We start from the raw sequence: 15,438 nt of genomic DNA on the forward strand, positions 1-15,438 counted from the left end.
GTACAGCATTAGGTGAATCCTTTCTGGGAGTGCGTTCCATAGTGTAGAGACTACGCCGGAGAAGTGTTAACCTCATGTGATTTCCTTTGGAGAGGGGCCTGGTTGGGGATAGGACAAGCAGGATGACATGTCTCATGTCTGAGTAATATCTGGTGGAATCTGCTTGGGAAAAGCTTCTCTAGCTTTGTTTAGTACTACCTAGCCATGTGTATTACTTGAAGCCCACTCAATTTCTTGTTCTCTGCAGAGCCTCTGTAACAGCATTTTAATTTTCAATGTTTTACTGTTGTGTTTGTATACATGGGCCTCCTCCCCCATTTTATCTTAGTTTAGTTCTACTTTCTTTTAAGTTTTATTGTATGATAATGGCCTTTTACAATATGCTGGGTGACCCAGCTGCACTATGCTTTCAAAAATCAACCTGATCAATTGCTGTTGCAACTTACAACCCACAGCATTTACTAAAAAGGCAGGCACTGAAGCAAGACCTTATCCAAAGTGGATACTCATAACTGATGTTAATGATTACCTACCCCTATCACATACCACACATATTCAACTGTTTTAATTTAAAAGTCAGCACATCTATATTTGTATATTTTAACCAATAAAATAGCATTTTTTTCTTAATAACTCCCTATCAGTACTGCAGCAAGCATTAGCAGTAAATTTGAGAGACTGAGATCCTACTGCGCATACATTGGCTTAAGATTGAGGTTTGTTAATGTCATGGGATACACAAAACTGATTTGAAGACATTGTCCCTGTCTCTTGGGCAAAGAGAAGAAAGTGGAAGAACCAGGTATTTCAATGCTTTTATTTTATTGAGAAAGTGATACAAGGGACAGTAGAATCATGCAAAGTCTAGATGATAAGATTCTTCATGTGCCAGCTGAAATGGAGAAAGGTTCCTTGAACAGAAAGGAGCAGAGAGGATTCAGCTGTCTGTAGTTGCCACGTTTCACATTCCATCAGCTGATATGGAGATGCGGGTCAGGACTCTGAAAAACAGAAAATAAGACCAATAAACAGAGAGCAGAGTCTACCAGCCACAGAAAAATTATAAACTCATTTATAGAAATATTAAGGGTTAATTAGGTACTGTTAGCTCTGATTCCACTTTGGGACTATCCTGCTTATTCATTAGCACTAACTATACTAAGTACATATATAAGCACCGCCATACTGGGAAAAGACCAAGGGTCCATCAAGCCCAGCATCCTGTCTCCGACAGCGGCCAATCCAGGCTTCAAGAACCCGGCAACCCCCCCCCCCCCCCCCCCCCAAAAAAAAAAAAAATTAATAATGTTCAATGGACTTTTTTCCCTCAGGAATCTGTCCAAACCCCTTTAAATTCCGTAAGGCCAGCTGCTGTCAGTACATTCTCTGGATTCTGATTGACCTCTCATTAGCTTTTACTGCAGAGGGATTCTGATTGGCCACTCATTAACTTGTACTGCAGAGGGATTCTGATTGGCCACTCATTAACTTGTACTGCAGAGGGATTCTGATTGGCCATTCATTAGCTTGTACAGCAGAGGGATTCTGATTGGCCACTCATTAACTTGTACTGCAGAGGGATTCTGATTGGCCACTCATTAGCTCAGGCTGTGTTACAGAAGGATTTTGATTGGCCTCATTAGCTTGGACTGTGCTATAGAGAGATTCTGATTTGGCTGCTTATTAGCTGTGACTAAAATGCTTACTAATTTTATTGCACTATTTACTTTCTATTTTACCTGTTCTCTTTTTTTCCATACAGTAAATCTCCAATCAGTACAGCTGTTATTCCTGTTTTCTGATTAATAAAACAGAAAAACTAAAGGGTTCTTGCTCTGCGGTGGGAGACTGCCAGAATTTTATGCTGTAGGTTTTTAAAATGATTTGGATGCAGTTGCCTTTGGTGTTGAAGCTGATCTGGCATTCTGTCAACCAAGGAGAGCATTGTGCTCACACGATCAGAATTTGCTGTTATTCCTACTGTTGCAGCTTGCACATTATGTGTGCAACTCCAAAGAGGGTGTGGCCATGTGAGGGACATGGGTGAGTCAGGGACATTCCCAGAATTTCAGCACGGTGCTAGCGTTTATTAAACTTGTTACACCACCTATGTTGCGGGCAAATCAAAGCAGTTTACAATAAAAATAGTCAACAATAGGAATAGGAAAGAACTAACCACCTAAGTCCATGCTAACATGTGACACTCATTCAGAGAATGAAACAAAATAAACCAGGTATACAAAGACAAGAGAAGTCTAACAAAATTCAGTTAATAAAAAATATACAAAAAGTAGTCTGATAACCCTGGTCTCTCATTGCAAAAGAACAAAGTGCTTCAAAATCCAGTAAATTGCGAGTTGACCATAGCTTACATAGGAAGAAGAAACCTGTTTTGACAATCTGAGAGATTTGAGGGCCAAAAGACAGAGCAGAATCCAGAATGACTCTGAGATACCGAAAGGGTGGGACAGGAACAATATTCTTACCAAACAGACCAGGAATAATAGTTGGTGAAGAGAATGACCTAGTAACCCAGCAGGCTTCCATCTTATCTGTGTTTAGAACCAAACGCTGTTCTTTAAGCCAATCTGCCACACGTTCCAAACAAATTTGAAGGGGTTGCAGATTAACTGAATTCAGCTCCATGCTAAGATTCACAGAAGACAAGTAACTAATTTTTATTAGTATTTAGAAACAGTGGGTTTTAAAAAAAACTTTATGGATACATGTTATGTATTCTTTGTTAAGCACATTAAGGGCTCCTTTTACAAAGCTGTGGTAGCGTGCCCTTAAGTAGGTCTTTCCCGCACACTAAGGTTATTTCTGCCACAGCCAAAAAGTGGCTGATTTCCCATTTTCCGAATTAATGGCATGCACTACTTTTATGCTAATTTGTACTCTTTGATGCTGAGTCATTCATAGTGCTCCTGCTTAGCTTTTATACAGAAAATGTTTTGATTGTGAGTTTCTACTATATTAGTTTCTGGCTCGAGTGATTCTATGCGCTACTGTTGCCATTCGTGCATGGCATTAACCAAAATTAGTGTGTGAGCCCTTTCTGCCACTTATTTTGTAGGTAATAAGGGCTCAAGTGCCAATCCTGCACAAATCCGCACAAGGCAATGCTGATACACTATCTGGTTAGCACAGAAATGCCCGCTCGCTGCCCTCAGACATGCCCTCTTGGCTCCAAAATATAAAAAACAATTACTGCAGTGCAGCTGTAAGTGGCTGAAAAGTATTTTTGAGAGCTTCCTCCATTCACACATATTTATCATTTTTCATAGTGCTCTTATTTGTCAGCTTTACACAGGTTTTGTAGTGATTGTCTTGCTTTTTTCAAAAGCATTTAAGCAACTTAATTGATGTTTTTTTTATTGATGATTGTCCATTTAGGTGATATTGCCTATGGTAGAATTAGAGATTTGTAAACTCTTAGGTGCGTTAGAATTTTAACGCGCCTACAATTAGCACGCACGCTAACTGTGTAGGCGCCTATAGGATATTTTAGGCATGTACACGGTTAACGCACATACATGGTTAATGTACGTTAAAGATGCTAACACGCCTATAACACGGCTTAGTAAACAGGGCCCTCAGTGTGTACTATTTTTATGTTTGTGTTTATGTTGTGGCTGATTATATATTTTTATTCTGTAACCCACCAATAACGCTTGGAATTGGTGTAATATAGAGGATTTTAAATCTCCTTTGCTCAGGAGATTGTCGAGCACCTCCTCTGCAGTTCTTACAGACCTGGGCTGTCTGAGAATAAGCTTGTCTCTTTCCAGAACCTCCTGATTAATGGGCACAATAAAGCCCAAATTGCACAATATTGAGCTGGAACTGGAGGTGCATGGAAATAGAATTGTCACATCCTGCCAATGAAGTGGTAAAATTTAGTAAATATTTCAGAAACCAGTAATGGGGAAAGAGTCGAAAGAGGGGTGGGAAGTAGATGTTGGTGTTAATCAACTTAAAAGTAGTAGAAAACTAGAGAAAAAAACCCTCAACTGGGCAGCCTGGAGAGACTATTCATTACTCTTTCTGCAAAAAAAACATTATTTCTGATTATTAAAAAAACCTGCTAATATATAAAACAAGAAATATATATATATATATTACCAGCAATTAGCCGTCAAGGATACGACCAAGAAGCATTTTTTTCTAGAATAGAAAACAGAAACTGTTAACAAAGAGGCAATTTTTCTGAGGCAATGACATGATTTTCAATCTGGCAATGGAAGAAATATTAAAAACAAAAGTTTGGACTTCACACAGTGTCAGTCAGAGGGGGAGGAACCACCACCCTAAAAGGAAGGAATCAGAGCCATGATTTTAGAAATCACAGAATAGCACAATCATTTTATAGGGGCCACATCAGCTTTAGAACCAAACTCAATGATACCATGAGACTTCACTCGGTGGTTTTCTTTTACTTTATAACCTTTCCGTTTTGATTCTCCTGGGGGAGGAAGTTCCAGTGTAAGTTCATTTACAATGTAAAGACATGTTTTGGTTTAAACACAAAATAAGCAGAAGTGCAGTGAGGTTTTGATGCAAGGGAAGCAGACCTTTTGTAAAATAGGCGTCAGTGCAAGGCTGTAGGGCAAATCAGCACAGGTGCCATTTCATTCAAAATCCATTTGGGGGAGTGCCCTCCCAACCCCACCTATGCCTCTGACAATAATATCCCAGATCTCATGAGCAAATGTGGTAAGAAATTATTTTGACACAGTAACACAATTTTAAATCTGCTGTAGCACCCCCTTAAGGACTTCTTTGGGCCTGGGGTCAACAAAACATTTGTCCTGGTTGGAGGGAAAAGGATTTCAGAGACCTACACAAGCACTCGGAGCAACTTACTGTGTTATAAGGGTCAAGTGAATGAAAGTATATTACAGTCTTCTATTACAGAATTTACATTGTGTCACATTGTTAAGCTTATGTTTAATTGAAGATTTGAACTCAATTGCATATACAAATTCCATTTAATAATGTTGAAATGGTGAAGGTTTTTTTAGGATCAATGAGTGAGAACTTGACCCTTGTAACACAGTAAGTTCTTTGAGAACTTATGTAGGTCTCTGAGATCCTTTTCCTCCAACCAGGACAAATGTTTTGAATGTTTGCTTGGTACACATGGAGATCCCCCACGATTTGTCTAGAATTGTTCTCTATATATTCTTATTATTTTTGAGACTATCCCTGAATGCTTGGTAACTGGTAAATCCACCTGAGGAAGAAAATGTTAGCAGGTGTGGGTTTCCCTTCCTTCTACTAGGAAAACTGAAATAAATCAAAATGTGAGTGTGAACAATGCAGGTTGGCAATATGTACAGTTTATTCAACTTATAAAAATGTGACCCTTTGAGCGAAAAGGTACCAAAAGTGGGGGTATGTAACTTATTTATACCACAAGATAAAGCAATATCAACTGCATAATCCTGCAAAATTTCAGCCTTGAGCATTGACTAATTTTGGCTTTTAAAAATGAGAAATGTTTGAGGTCACATGATGCTCTGAGCAGAGAGAGATACTGGGTCCTTAGCTGCTCGGGGGCACCCATGGAAACTACCTTTTTCTGCTTCTTTGCATTACTTCTGAGGATCAAATTTGCTGTTTTTGGAGCTTGGGATCTCTATGGACCAGTTTGTGGTGGTTTATGCTATTATATCCTGCTCAGTTAAAGGTGTTTGCGGAGGGCAAAGGAAAAACATTTAATACAGTGCAAGAAGTGCAAAATTGGATGAACATTTGCTGCGGCAGAGGATTCTGCTGGGGGGTGTGTGTAGTTGTTGCATGGTCTGTGAGTGTGCACTGCTGGATGCATGAGTTTCTCTAATAGGACTGTATTCTGACAACCAATATCAATGTGTTGGCAGTGGCATTTTGCCTTGGTTGGAAATTGTTCTCTTTACAGCATCTTGTTGACTGGTGGATGATGGGGGTGCCCTGATAACATCCTCATGTGAAATGCCCTCATTTACCTGGCCGTTGTTCTGGGAATATGTGGGCAAACTTTGTTTGTAGATAAAGGGGAGGGGGTGGGTATGGGGAGGGGGAGGGATGTGGGCAGCTGGAGGGATGCTTCAGTGGGTGGGACTGCATGTATTTTTTTCTGTTTTACACTTATTGTTGGGTTTCTGCTTTGGTTCTCCAAGCTACCACCTGTTCCTTCCAGATAGTCTGTCTTCACCTTTAGTGAGGCGATGGCTGCTCTAATGGAGGCTGGGACGCTAGAGAGCCTTTCTTTGCAGTGTTTTGGGAATGTTGGCAGCAGCTCATAAAGTACAGTGAGCCACCCAAAAGCACACCTGTTTTACCCCAGTGATCATCCCCCACCTCCCAGCATCTGCGCACATGCTTCACACAAAGTCCACCATGCCACCCTCTGTTCCAAGGCCCACCTCAGCTCACACCCCACCTGTGCTGTGTAATGCATACCCACCCCCTCAGCCCCCTTCCAATCTGCCTGATGTCATGTGTCCCAGGCCATGTGAGGAGCATTGCACAGTATGTCTTTAACCAAGAATTATGTATGTGAAGGCAAGAAGGCCCATCACCTGAACCTGTGTCTTGCAAGCACTTCAGGGTCCCTCGAGACCTAGAATCTCTGCAGCACCGGTTTAGGCGCATGCACCATAAGGAGCCACAATTCATCTGGCGCTTGAGAGCACGCCTCAGGGCCTAATTTAAGTACCCCACACGCAGCACCCCTAAAACATCTCCGTCCCCTATTAGGTCTTGAGTGTGCAGCTACCCTCCTTTCAGTGTACCTGCAACCCCTATAGGTGTTGCACGCATCCTGAGATGACATGATAAAGAATTAGGGAGGGGGGGACGCCCTTTGGTCACCATCCTCCAGCCACCAATCCAGAAGTGCTTAGTGTGTTGCACATCCCTACCTACCACATTGCATCTGGGGGAAATAAAAGAGTAACACAAACACCCATAGGGGGAATCAAACTCACAACCTTTGCATTCAGATACCACAGCCCTAACCCCTATGCCAAACACATCTGACAAAAGAGTGATCAAGGATGACAGTACAATGACCACAGAGGACCCTCACAGTATCCCTGGCCCCTCAAATTAATGCTCTATCATGCCCCCTAACTCACACTCATTGGATAGACCAGTGTCAGCTCCAATGGTCCGTATGTTGTCCTGTGAGACATCTCTCAAGGGCGAAGCTGGGGGCCCTTGAAATATCCACATTATGGTGCACCCCCAACTCTTGCCATGGGAACCTCCACTCATGTGTACAGTTCCTTCTCCCCCTCCCCCCCCCAGCCACCCTCAAAGTATGGCCATGAAGTATGGACAGATGTGCAGTCACCATAGGCGGTCGGTGGCCCAACTGTTTGGGGAGGCCAAAGGGGGCGGGGTTAGGGGTGGGGCCAGAGGTGGAGCTTAAATCCATAATTGTCTGATAACACACAGAAAAAATAAATAAAAATAAAAGTAACAATACATTTTATTAAATTTAGATATTAGATATGTATCATATGTCAAAGAATAAAGTGGTTGCTCAAAGCATATACTAACCACAATCGCTCAACTGCAAAACATTATGCACAACTTTGTGCAAAAACACACTCAGAACCTTACTGTACCATAAATGTTACACTGGGCAGAACCTAATACACCAATGTACCACCCATACGAAAAATGCAGACTGTCAACAATATGAAACAAGGATAATATCACAATTCTCATGTAGAGCCACAAAACATCCTAATTCATGTTTAATGTGGGATAAAATGCCATACATAAGTAAATAAATATAAACATTTAATGCTGAGCACCTGATTCTCAAAGTGGACATATTCCAAACACTATAATGAAAATAAAATGATCTTTTCTACCTTTGTTTGGTGACTTTGTTTTTCTGATCATGCTGGCCCAGTATCCGATTCTGCTGCTATCTGTCCTCTTAACTCCATTCCCAGCAGTGGCGTAGCCACAGGTGAGCCTGGGTGAGCCAGGGCCCACCCACTTAGGGTTCAGGCCCACCCAACAGTAGCACCCGTTTAGTGGTAGCTGGTGGAGATCCCAAGCTCTATCAGCTGAAGACTTCCCCCTGATGGTAAGCCAAGATGGAAAGAAGCGTTTTCTCGCCAGCAGAGATATTTTGTTTGTGCTGGTGGGGGAGAGCACATGGTGCCCACCCACTTCTTGCCTAGGCCCACCCAAAATCTGTTCTCTGGCTAAGCCCCTGGTTTCCAGGGCTTCCTTTCCATTTATTTCTTTACTTTCTGCCTTTCTTCTTCATTTCCTGTCCTCCATCCGTAAGTAAAAGCTGGGTCCTCTGCAGACTTGACTGTCCAGTGGATCCAACTTCTGCCTATTTTCTTCATCCATGTGCAGTTTTTCTCTCTTTCTTTTCCTTCATCTCATCTCCTTCCTCACTCTTCCCTACCCTCCATCCATGTCTTCTCTCTCCCTTCCCTCTCCTCCATCCATGTCCAGCAACTCTCCTCTCCCCTGCCCCCCCACCAGCCATCCACACCCACCCAGCGATTCTCTTCGCTCCCCTGGCCTCCTCCAGTCATCCATACCCACCCATTGATTCTCTCCTCTCCCCTGCCCCCCTCCAGCCATCCACACCCACCCACCCATTGATTCTCTCCTCTCCTCTCTGTTCCCGGGCAGATTTTCTAACAGGAGCTGCTCATCCAATCAGAGAGCTCTATTTGAATGCAGATTAACATACAGACACTCTAATGGGAATTTTTAGTCAAAAACACTAGCTAAACCCTTCGTTTTTGGATCAAACTTCACATTTTTGATCAGAGCCATGCCCTAACATTAAGGCTATAAACATTTCCAACAGTTTTTACCCATAAATATGCAAATGAGAACCTCCCAAAAACGGACTAATTTGCATATGGCTTGAGCAAATTTGAGTACATAGCATACCAGTCCCACTTCCTAGCACCTAAATTCTGCAATTAGATTTAATGCAAATACTTTTAAAACTTATTTTTAGCACTTTTAAAATTTCAGGGGTCAGTGCAAGTCTCTTTGGTATGAAGTGCTCAGGTGCAGGAATTCGTCCTAGTTAAATATCTCCCTGGCAACCCACGACACCTCCAGCCAACCCCCCTGCTCTGCTCTCCCAGCAGTAAGGTAATCAAATTACAACTGGTTATACACAAGGCTAGAGACGGCTTTCACTGCAGCTGCTGCTATTTAAACCCCCCAGAGCAGCGGGACTCGCGGGAGAACTACTACTACTACTAGTACTACTATTTAGCATTTCTATAGAAACAGCTGATCCATCCTGCTGTGGCTGGGGAAGCATAGCCTCCCCAAGCCTCTTATACCGGGTGCCTATGGCAGTCACCGCCATCCATAGGCGGTCGGTGGCCCAACTGTTTGGGGAGGCTAAAGGGGGGGGGGGGTTAGGGGTGGTGCCAGGGATGGGGCTTACATCCATAATTAGACAACACACAGAAAAAAAAGTAAAATAGTCACAATACCTTTAATTAAATTTAGATATTAGATATGTATCACATGTCAAAGAATAAAGTGGTTGCTCAAAGCATATATTAACCAATGTATACTATTCAAAAATGTTATCAATTATTAAACACTGCTATTTCCATCCATTTCAATAAGGCCAACACACAATCCCTCAACCACAAACATTATGCACAAATGTGCAAAAACACACTCAGAACCTTACTGTACCATAGCAGCACTAACTCCGAGGACTCAAAGAGCAAGAACATTATGCATGAAAAGGCAGCACTGTAAATATTACACTGGGCAGACCTTAATATACCACCCATATGGAAAACACAGACCGTCAACAATTTGAAACAAGGGATCATAATATCACAATTACTCATGTACAGCCACAAAACAACCATTTAGGGTGGATAGTGTTCACAATGAACTCCTTTTATTAATGACCAGTTAGAGATAAGAGTTTTAAATTTTGGCACAGTATAAGTCATCACAAGAACAAAATATAAGAAAACCAATGGACTGCATTAGGGGCTTATAGCCCATTTAGTTATGTTCAAACAAAAGAGATCTGCATGAAACAAAATATTTACTTTTATTTTAACTTTAACTTATAAAACCTCTCTCTCTGCCACAATCCAACACTGCCCCACTGTCTTGCCCCACACCACCATCCAACATCTCTCCCCATCTCTCTCTCCTCCCGTCATCATCCACTGCATCATCACCCCTCTGTTTCTCCTCCCTCACCAGTCACCATCATTTCCTATTTCACATAAAAAAGTGAATTGCTGAATGAAACATCTATATATTTTCATAATCGGGTGACCAGGCAGTACCATGTGTTAATGCATTGCTAAATCTCCTCCTAGGACTCTTCGTTTACAACCACCCTCTCCTGTTCAGCAAAGCAAATCAATAAGAGACCCAAATACTCCCGCTCCTCCCCCCTCCAACCAGTGGCGTAGCCAGACAGCCAATTTTGGGTGGGCCTGAGCCTAAAGTGGGTGGGCACAAAATTATCACTGCTCCGCCATACCTCCACCTCAAAATATAAATACTTTAGCTAATGAGGATCCTCAAGCTTTGTTAGCTGAAGACTTTCTCCAAAGGCAATTAATACCAATCTGTCCAGTACTTTTCTTCCTTCCACGCCTCCAGTCTATGGTCTGGCACCTCTCCCTAGCTCCACCCCACTGACAATTAATACCTTTAAATAAATTTAGATATTAGATATGTATCATATGTCAAAGAATAAAGTGGTTGCTCAAAGCATCAATCAAAGCGACAATCGCTCAACTGCAAAACACTATGCACAAATTTGTGCAAAAACACACTCAGAACCTTACTGTACCATAAATATTACACTGGGCAGACCCTAATACACCAATATACCGATACAGAAAATGCAGACCATCAACAATATGAAACAAGGGATCATATCACAATTCTCACGTAGAGCCACAAAACACCTTTTTAGGGTGGATAGTGTTCACAATGAGCTCCTTTTATTAACGACCATATATAGATCCTTCAAGAGGTAGTGTGTCATGATTTAGGCTCTACACCCTTTCTGATGTTTTGGTGCCACCTCAGTAAGGCCAATACACAAATACTCCACTGCAAAACACTATACACAAACTTGTGCAAAAACACACTTATAACCTTACCAAACCATAACAGCACTAATTCCAAGGACAGGACGAGCTACAACCTTATGCGTGGAAAGGCAGCACTATAATTACACCGGGCTCTAAAACACCAGTACACAACCTAGTGAAACAAAAAAAACAAAACAAAAAAGGCTGCAAATACTACACGCTAGCAGAATACTGCACCTTGATCACACATGAAAAACACATGACACAACAGATATGAAGGCAAATTTCTGAACTGGAAAGTTATCTCAAGAAGTCAGACTCAGCATGCAGCAATACTAGAAAAACTGAAACTTACATGCAAAATATCACAGATGCACATTTCCAAAAGCTGACATATTCCAATTAATAAATTCTGAATTAAAAAATGTTTTCTACCTTTGTTGTCTGATCATTTAGTTTTTCTATTTGCGTTGGTCCCAGTGTCTTCTGTTTTATGCAGTGTCTTCTTTCTATTTGATATTTTTTCACTCACCATGTCCACCATCCTCCTGTGTCCTTATGTTTTCTGCCCCTGCCCTCCCCTCCCCTCCCCTCATCCATGTCCAGCAATTTCCTCTCTCCCCTCCATCCATCCATCTCCTGATGTCCAGCAATTTCCTCTGTCCTCTTCCCTCCAGCAATGTTCTCCCCCCCGCCCTCCTCTCCATGTCCAGCGAGTCTCCCTGCCCTCCCTCAGCTCCCCAAAAGCCCTCCGAATCCTCTCCATTCCCCCCTCCCCTCCCATCCCACCCATGGCCTGCGAGTCTCCCTGCCCTCCCTCAGCTCCCCAAAAGCCCTCCGAATCCTCTCCGTTCCCCCTCCCCTCCCCTCCCACCCATGGCCAGCGAGTCTCCCTGCCCTCCCTCAGTTCCCCAAAAGCCCTCCGAGTCCTCTCCGTCCCCCCTCCCCTCCCACCCATGGCCAGCGAGTCTCCCTGCCCTCCCTAAGTTCCCCAAAAGCCCTCCGAATCCTCTCCGTTCCCCCCTCCCCTCCCACCCATGGCCAGCGAGTCTCCCTGCCCTCCCTCAGTTCCCCAAAAGCCCTCCGAGTCCTCTCCGTCCCCCCCTCCCCTCCCACCCATGGCCAGCGAGTCTCCCTGCCCTCCCTAAGTTCCCCAAAAGCCCTCTGAATCCTCTCCGTTCCTCCCTCCCCTCCCACCCATGGCCAGCGAGTCTCCCTGCCCTCCCTCAGCTCCCCAAAAGCCCTCCGAATCCTCTCCGTTCCCCCCCTCCCCTCCCACCCATGGCCAGCGAGTCTCCCTGCCCTCCCTCAGTTCCCCAAAAGCCCTCCGAGTCCTCTCCGTCCCCCCTCCCCTCCCACCCATGGCCAGCGAGTCTCCCTGCCCTCCCTAAGTTCCCCAAAAGCCCTCCGAATCCTCTCCGTTCCCCCCTCCCCTCCCACCCATGGCCAGCGAGTCTCCCTGCCCTCCCTCAGCTCCCCAAAAGCCCTCCAAATCCTCTCCGTTCCCCCCTCCCCTCCCACCCATGGCCAGCGAGTCTCCCTGCCCTCCCTCAGCTCCCCAAAAGCCCTCCGAGTCCTCTCCGTCCCCCCGCACACGAACCTGGCTTTTTTCTTTCAGTAGCAGCGAGCGACGTGAAGGCACTGCAACGCTCGCCAGCTTCATGTTCTCCCTTTCCTCTTCACACAGTGTTCGTCCCGCCTTCGCGGAAACAGGAAATACGTCATCGTAAAGGCGGGACGGACACTGAGTGAAGAGGAAAGGGAGAACTTGAAGCAGTGTCTTCATGTCGGTCGCTGCTTAAACAAAAAGGACAGGTTAAAAACATTTGCGGGGGGGGGGGGGCGACGGACGGAACTGAGGGGGGAACGGAGGAGGAGCGGAGGAAGTCTGACGGTCGGGCGAGGGAGGGAAGGAGGAATGCCACGACTCGGGGTGCACCATTCCTGGGTGGACCTTGGGCTTAAGTGGGTGGGCCTAGGCCCACCCAGGCCCACCCGTGCCTACGCCCCTGCCTCCAACACTTACCAGTTTGCTCGATCCTCTACCTCCCTCCCTTGCTCGGTTGGTGACTAACTGAAAAGAGCTGCATGCTGCAACACTCAGGCTCACAGTCACAGCCCCAGGCTCTGCTGCCGGAACATACGGTGCAGGAAGTTACAGGGGGAGGTTCCAGCAGAGCAGGTAAGAAAAGAAGTGAGCGGGCTCAGTGGGGGGTAGACACCAGCAGAAGATACAATTTTGTTAATGGCTGATCCGGGGCTGAATTCGAGGAGGAGGCAGGTGAGGAGGTCACGGTTGGGCTGGGGAGGCTTAGCCTCCTCAAGCCTCTTATACGGGACGCCAATGCCGCCATCAGTGAACTCCTTAAAACAGCATGACTACTCAACAGATAGATGCCCCCAAACTGACCTTTCCCACCTTCACGTCTAAAAAAACGCCGTTTACCTGGGGATCCCAGACAAGGTGGCCAGAAGGATCGGCTGCTACCACAGGGTCCCCTGCTTTATCCCAGCCAACTCTAGGACACAAAGGCATGGGCACCCACCCACACCCACATCACTGTCAATAATGAAAACAATGGCCCCACATCCAACAGCACAAAGCCAACCCATCCTGCATGCCCATTACCACCCTCCCTGCTATGTCATTTCATTGGTGCCACATATCTGACCTGTCCCCCAGATAACAACTGTCCACACTTGACCCCGTCCCTGCCTACTGACAGCCAGGTGCTGCACTATGCAAGCCATGTAGGATGTCTTGATCTCAATTGTGAACTTTTTACACACACAGGACACCCACCAGTGGATTGGCAGCCTTTCCAGGACCAGCCTGCCAGGGTCGAGATAGAGGAGGATCCATGGAGGGGCATGCCTCCCCCCCCCCCCCCGGAGGGGAAAGAAGAGGAGGAGGAAATCCCTCCTCTCACAACGACGCTGGACGGGCCAGCTGCTGTGGCTGGTGCTGCAAGTTTTGACAGGCCTGTTACTGGTCCCAGCCGGGCAGACCCCCAACTGTAGCTCCAGCAGCAAGTCGCTGCCATGTAGACAGGATTGCTGCAAGGGCTGCAGACTCAGTGCCAGCTCCTGGAGCAGATGATGGGGCTACTCCAGAGGCTCCACAAGGAGCACAGCCATCCTCAGTGAGGGCAATGAACCATAGGTATTCCCCCAAGCTTGTTTATTTTCTTGTTTATCATAACAATTTTTGAATATTTTGCCATACAAAGGTCTGTGTCTCCACTTTTTACTAAATGTGTCTATATCCTGATATGCTAAGGCTGATAGGTGCTGTGTTGCTATCACTATTAGGCATGCCCTGGGAAAGGGAGACTGCAGAACATGGGGGGAGGGGTGGGATAGGAAAACACGGGCCTGCAGTCTCCCTTACCATTCCCTTGTCCCAAGTCATGGCTGTAAGGCATTGGGGAGTGGGGCCTTTCCCGAGTTGAGTGAAGAAGCCAGGCTGGCCCCTCAGTTGGTGAGGAGATGGGTGAAACAACAGAGAGAGGTGCAGGGAATGTTGCGGCTGCACCCAGATGTATCTCCAGACAGATTCCTGGCCCAGCTCTTCACCAACTGGGGGACCAGCCAGTGCCTAGGATCTGGCAGGCCAGTATCTAGCTTCTTAACTCTGCTGGGGAAGGCCTCCACCTCCAGATACCCTATATCCATCAGCTCAGCCAGTGTCCCTCTGGGGATTAGGGGAAGGTCTTGAATATAGAAGCATTAAAGGAGATGATCCCTTTATGTTGGTGACCTGGACATAACAATATAAAGCACGTCACAGTATGAGGCAGACTGACCACCTACCTCACCATTGAACTCCGTAGCCATCAGTCTCCTGGGGGTGTGGAGATATCAGCTCCTTCTATAATACCAATGCTGCCACCCGATATGCTGGGGTTGATGGGGCTGCATGATCTGTGACAGAAGCACTGGCGGACACCTGGCATACTGGTCCCTATCTCCAGCTCCATGATGGAGGCTGGAACCTGGGTCGCATCACAGGTGTCCGTTGCCAAAGATCCTAAGTATATAGGTGCCTTGCTGGGTCCAGCCCACACCCTTTTGACACACAGCATAGGGGGCCTTTTACTAAGCCACGGTAGTGTTTTCAGCTCACAGTATAAATCAGCTAGTGGTAAATGCCAAGATGCCCATTCTATTCCTATGAACATCTCGACATTTATCACCAGCTGATTTCTACCATGAGCTAAAAACACTACCACAGCTTAGTAAAAGACCCCCACAGAGCTGCTCAAAGTAAAGGCATTAACTCGCACTAGTAAACCGAATGGTACCAACCAGCATGTATGCATAAGCAGTGCCTAGACCAGGCTTGTAGAACCCACAGCCA

General features: G+C 45.5%; 1 protein-coding gene across 1 annotated transcript in view; it reads right to left on the reverse strand.

Annotated features, from left to right (window-relative positions):
• Positions 1 to 803: 803 nt before the first annotated feature.
• The window catches only part of LOC115482132 (glycine-rich cell wall structural protein-like), a gene marked incomplete in the record, with an annotated part of 302,370 nt that continues 287,735 nt past the window's right edge, over positions 804 to 15,438 (reverse strand). The window contains 2 exon segments of the mRNA XM_030221707.1: positions 804 to 1,001; positions 4,126 to 4,167. Coding sequence (XP_030077567.1) covers positions 4,132 to 4,167 — 36 coding nt within the window.

This window comes from Microcaecilia unicolor, chromosome 1, assembly GCF_901765095.1.
Source record: "Microcaecilia unicolor chromosome 1, aMicUni1.1, whole genome shotgun sequence".
NCBI lineage: Eukaryota > Metazoa > Chordata > Amphibia > Gymnophiona > Siphonopidae > Microcaecilia > Microcaecilia unicolor.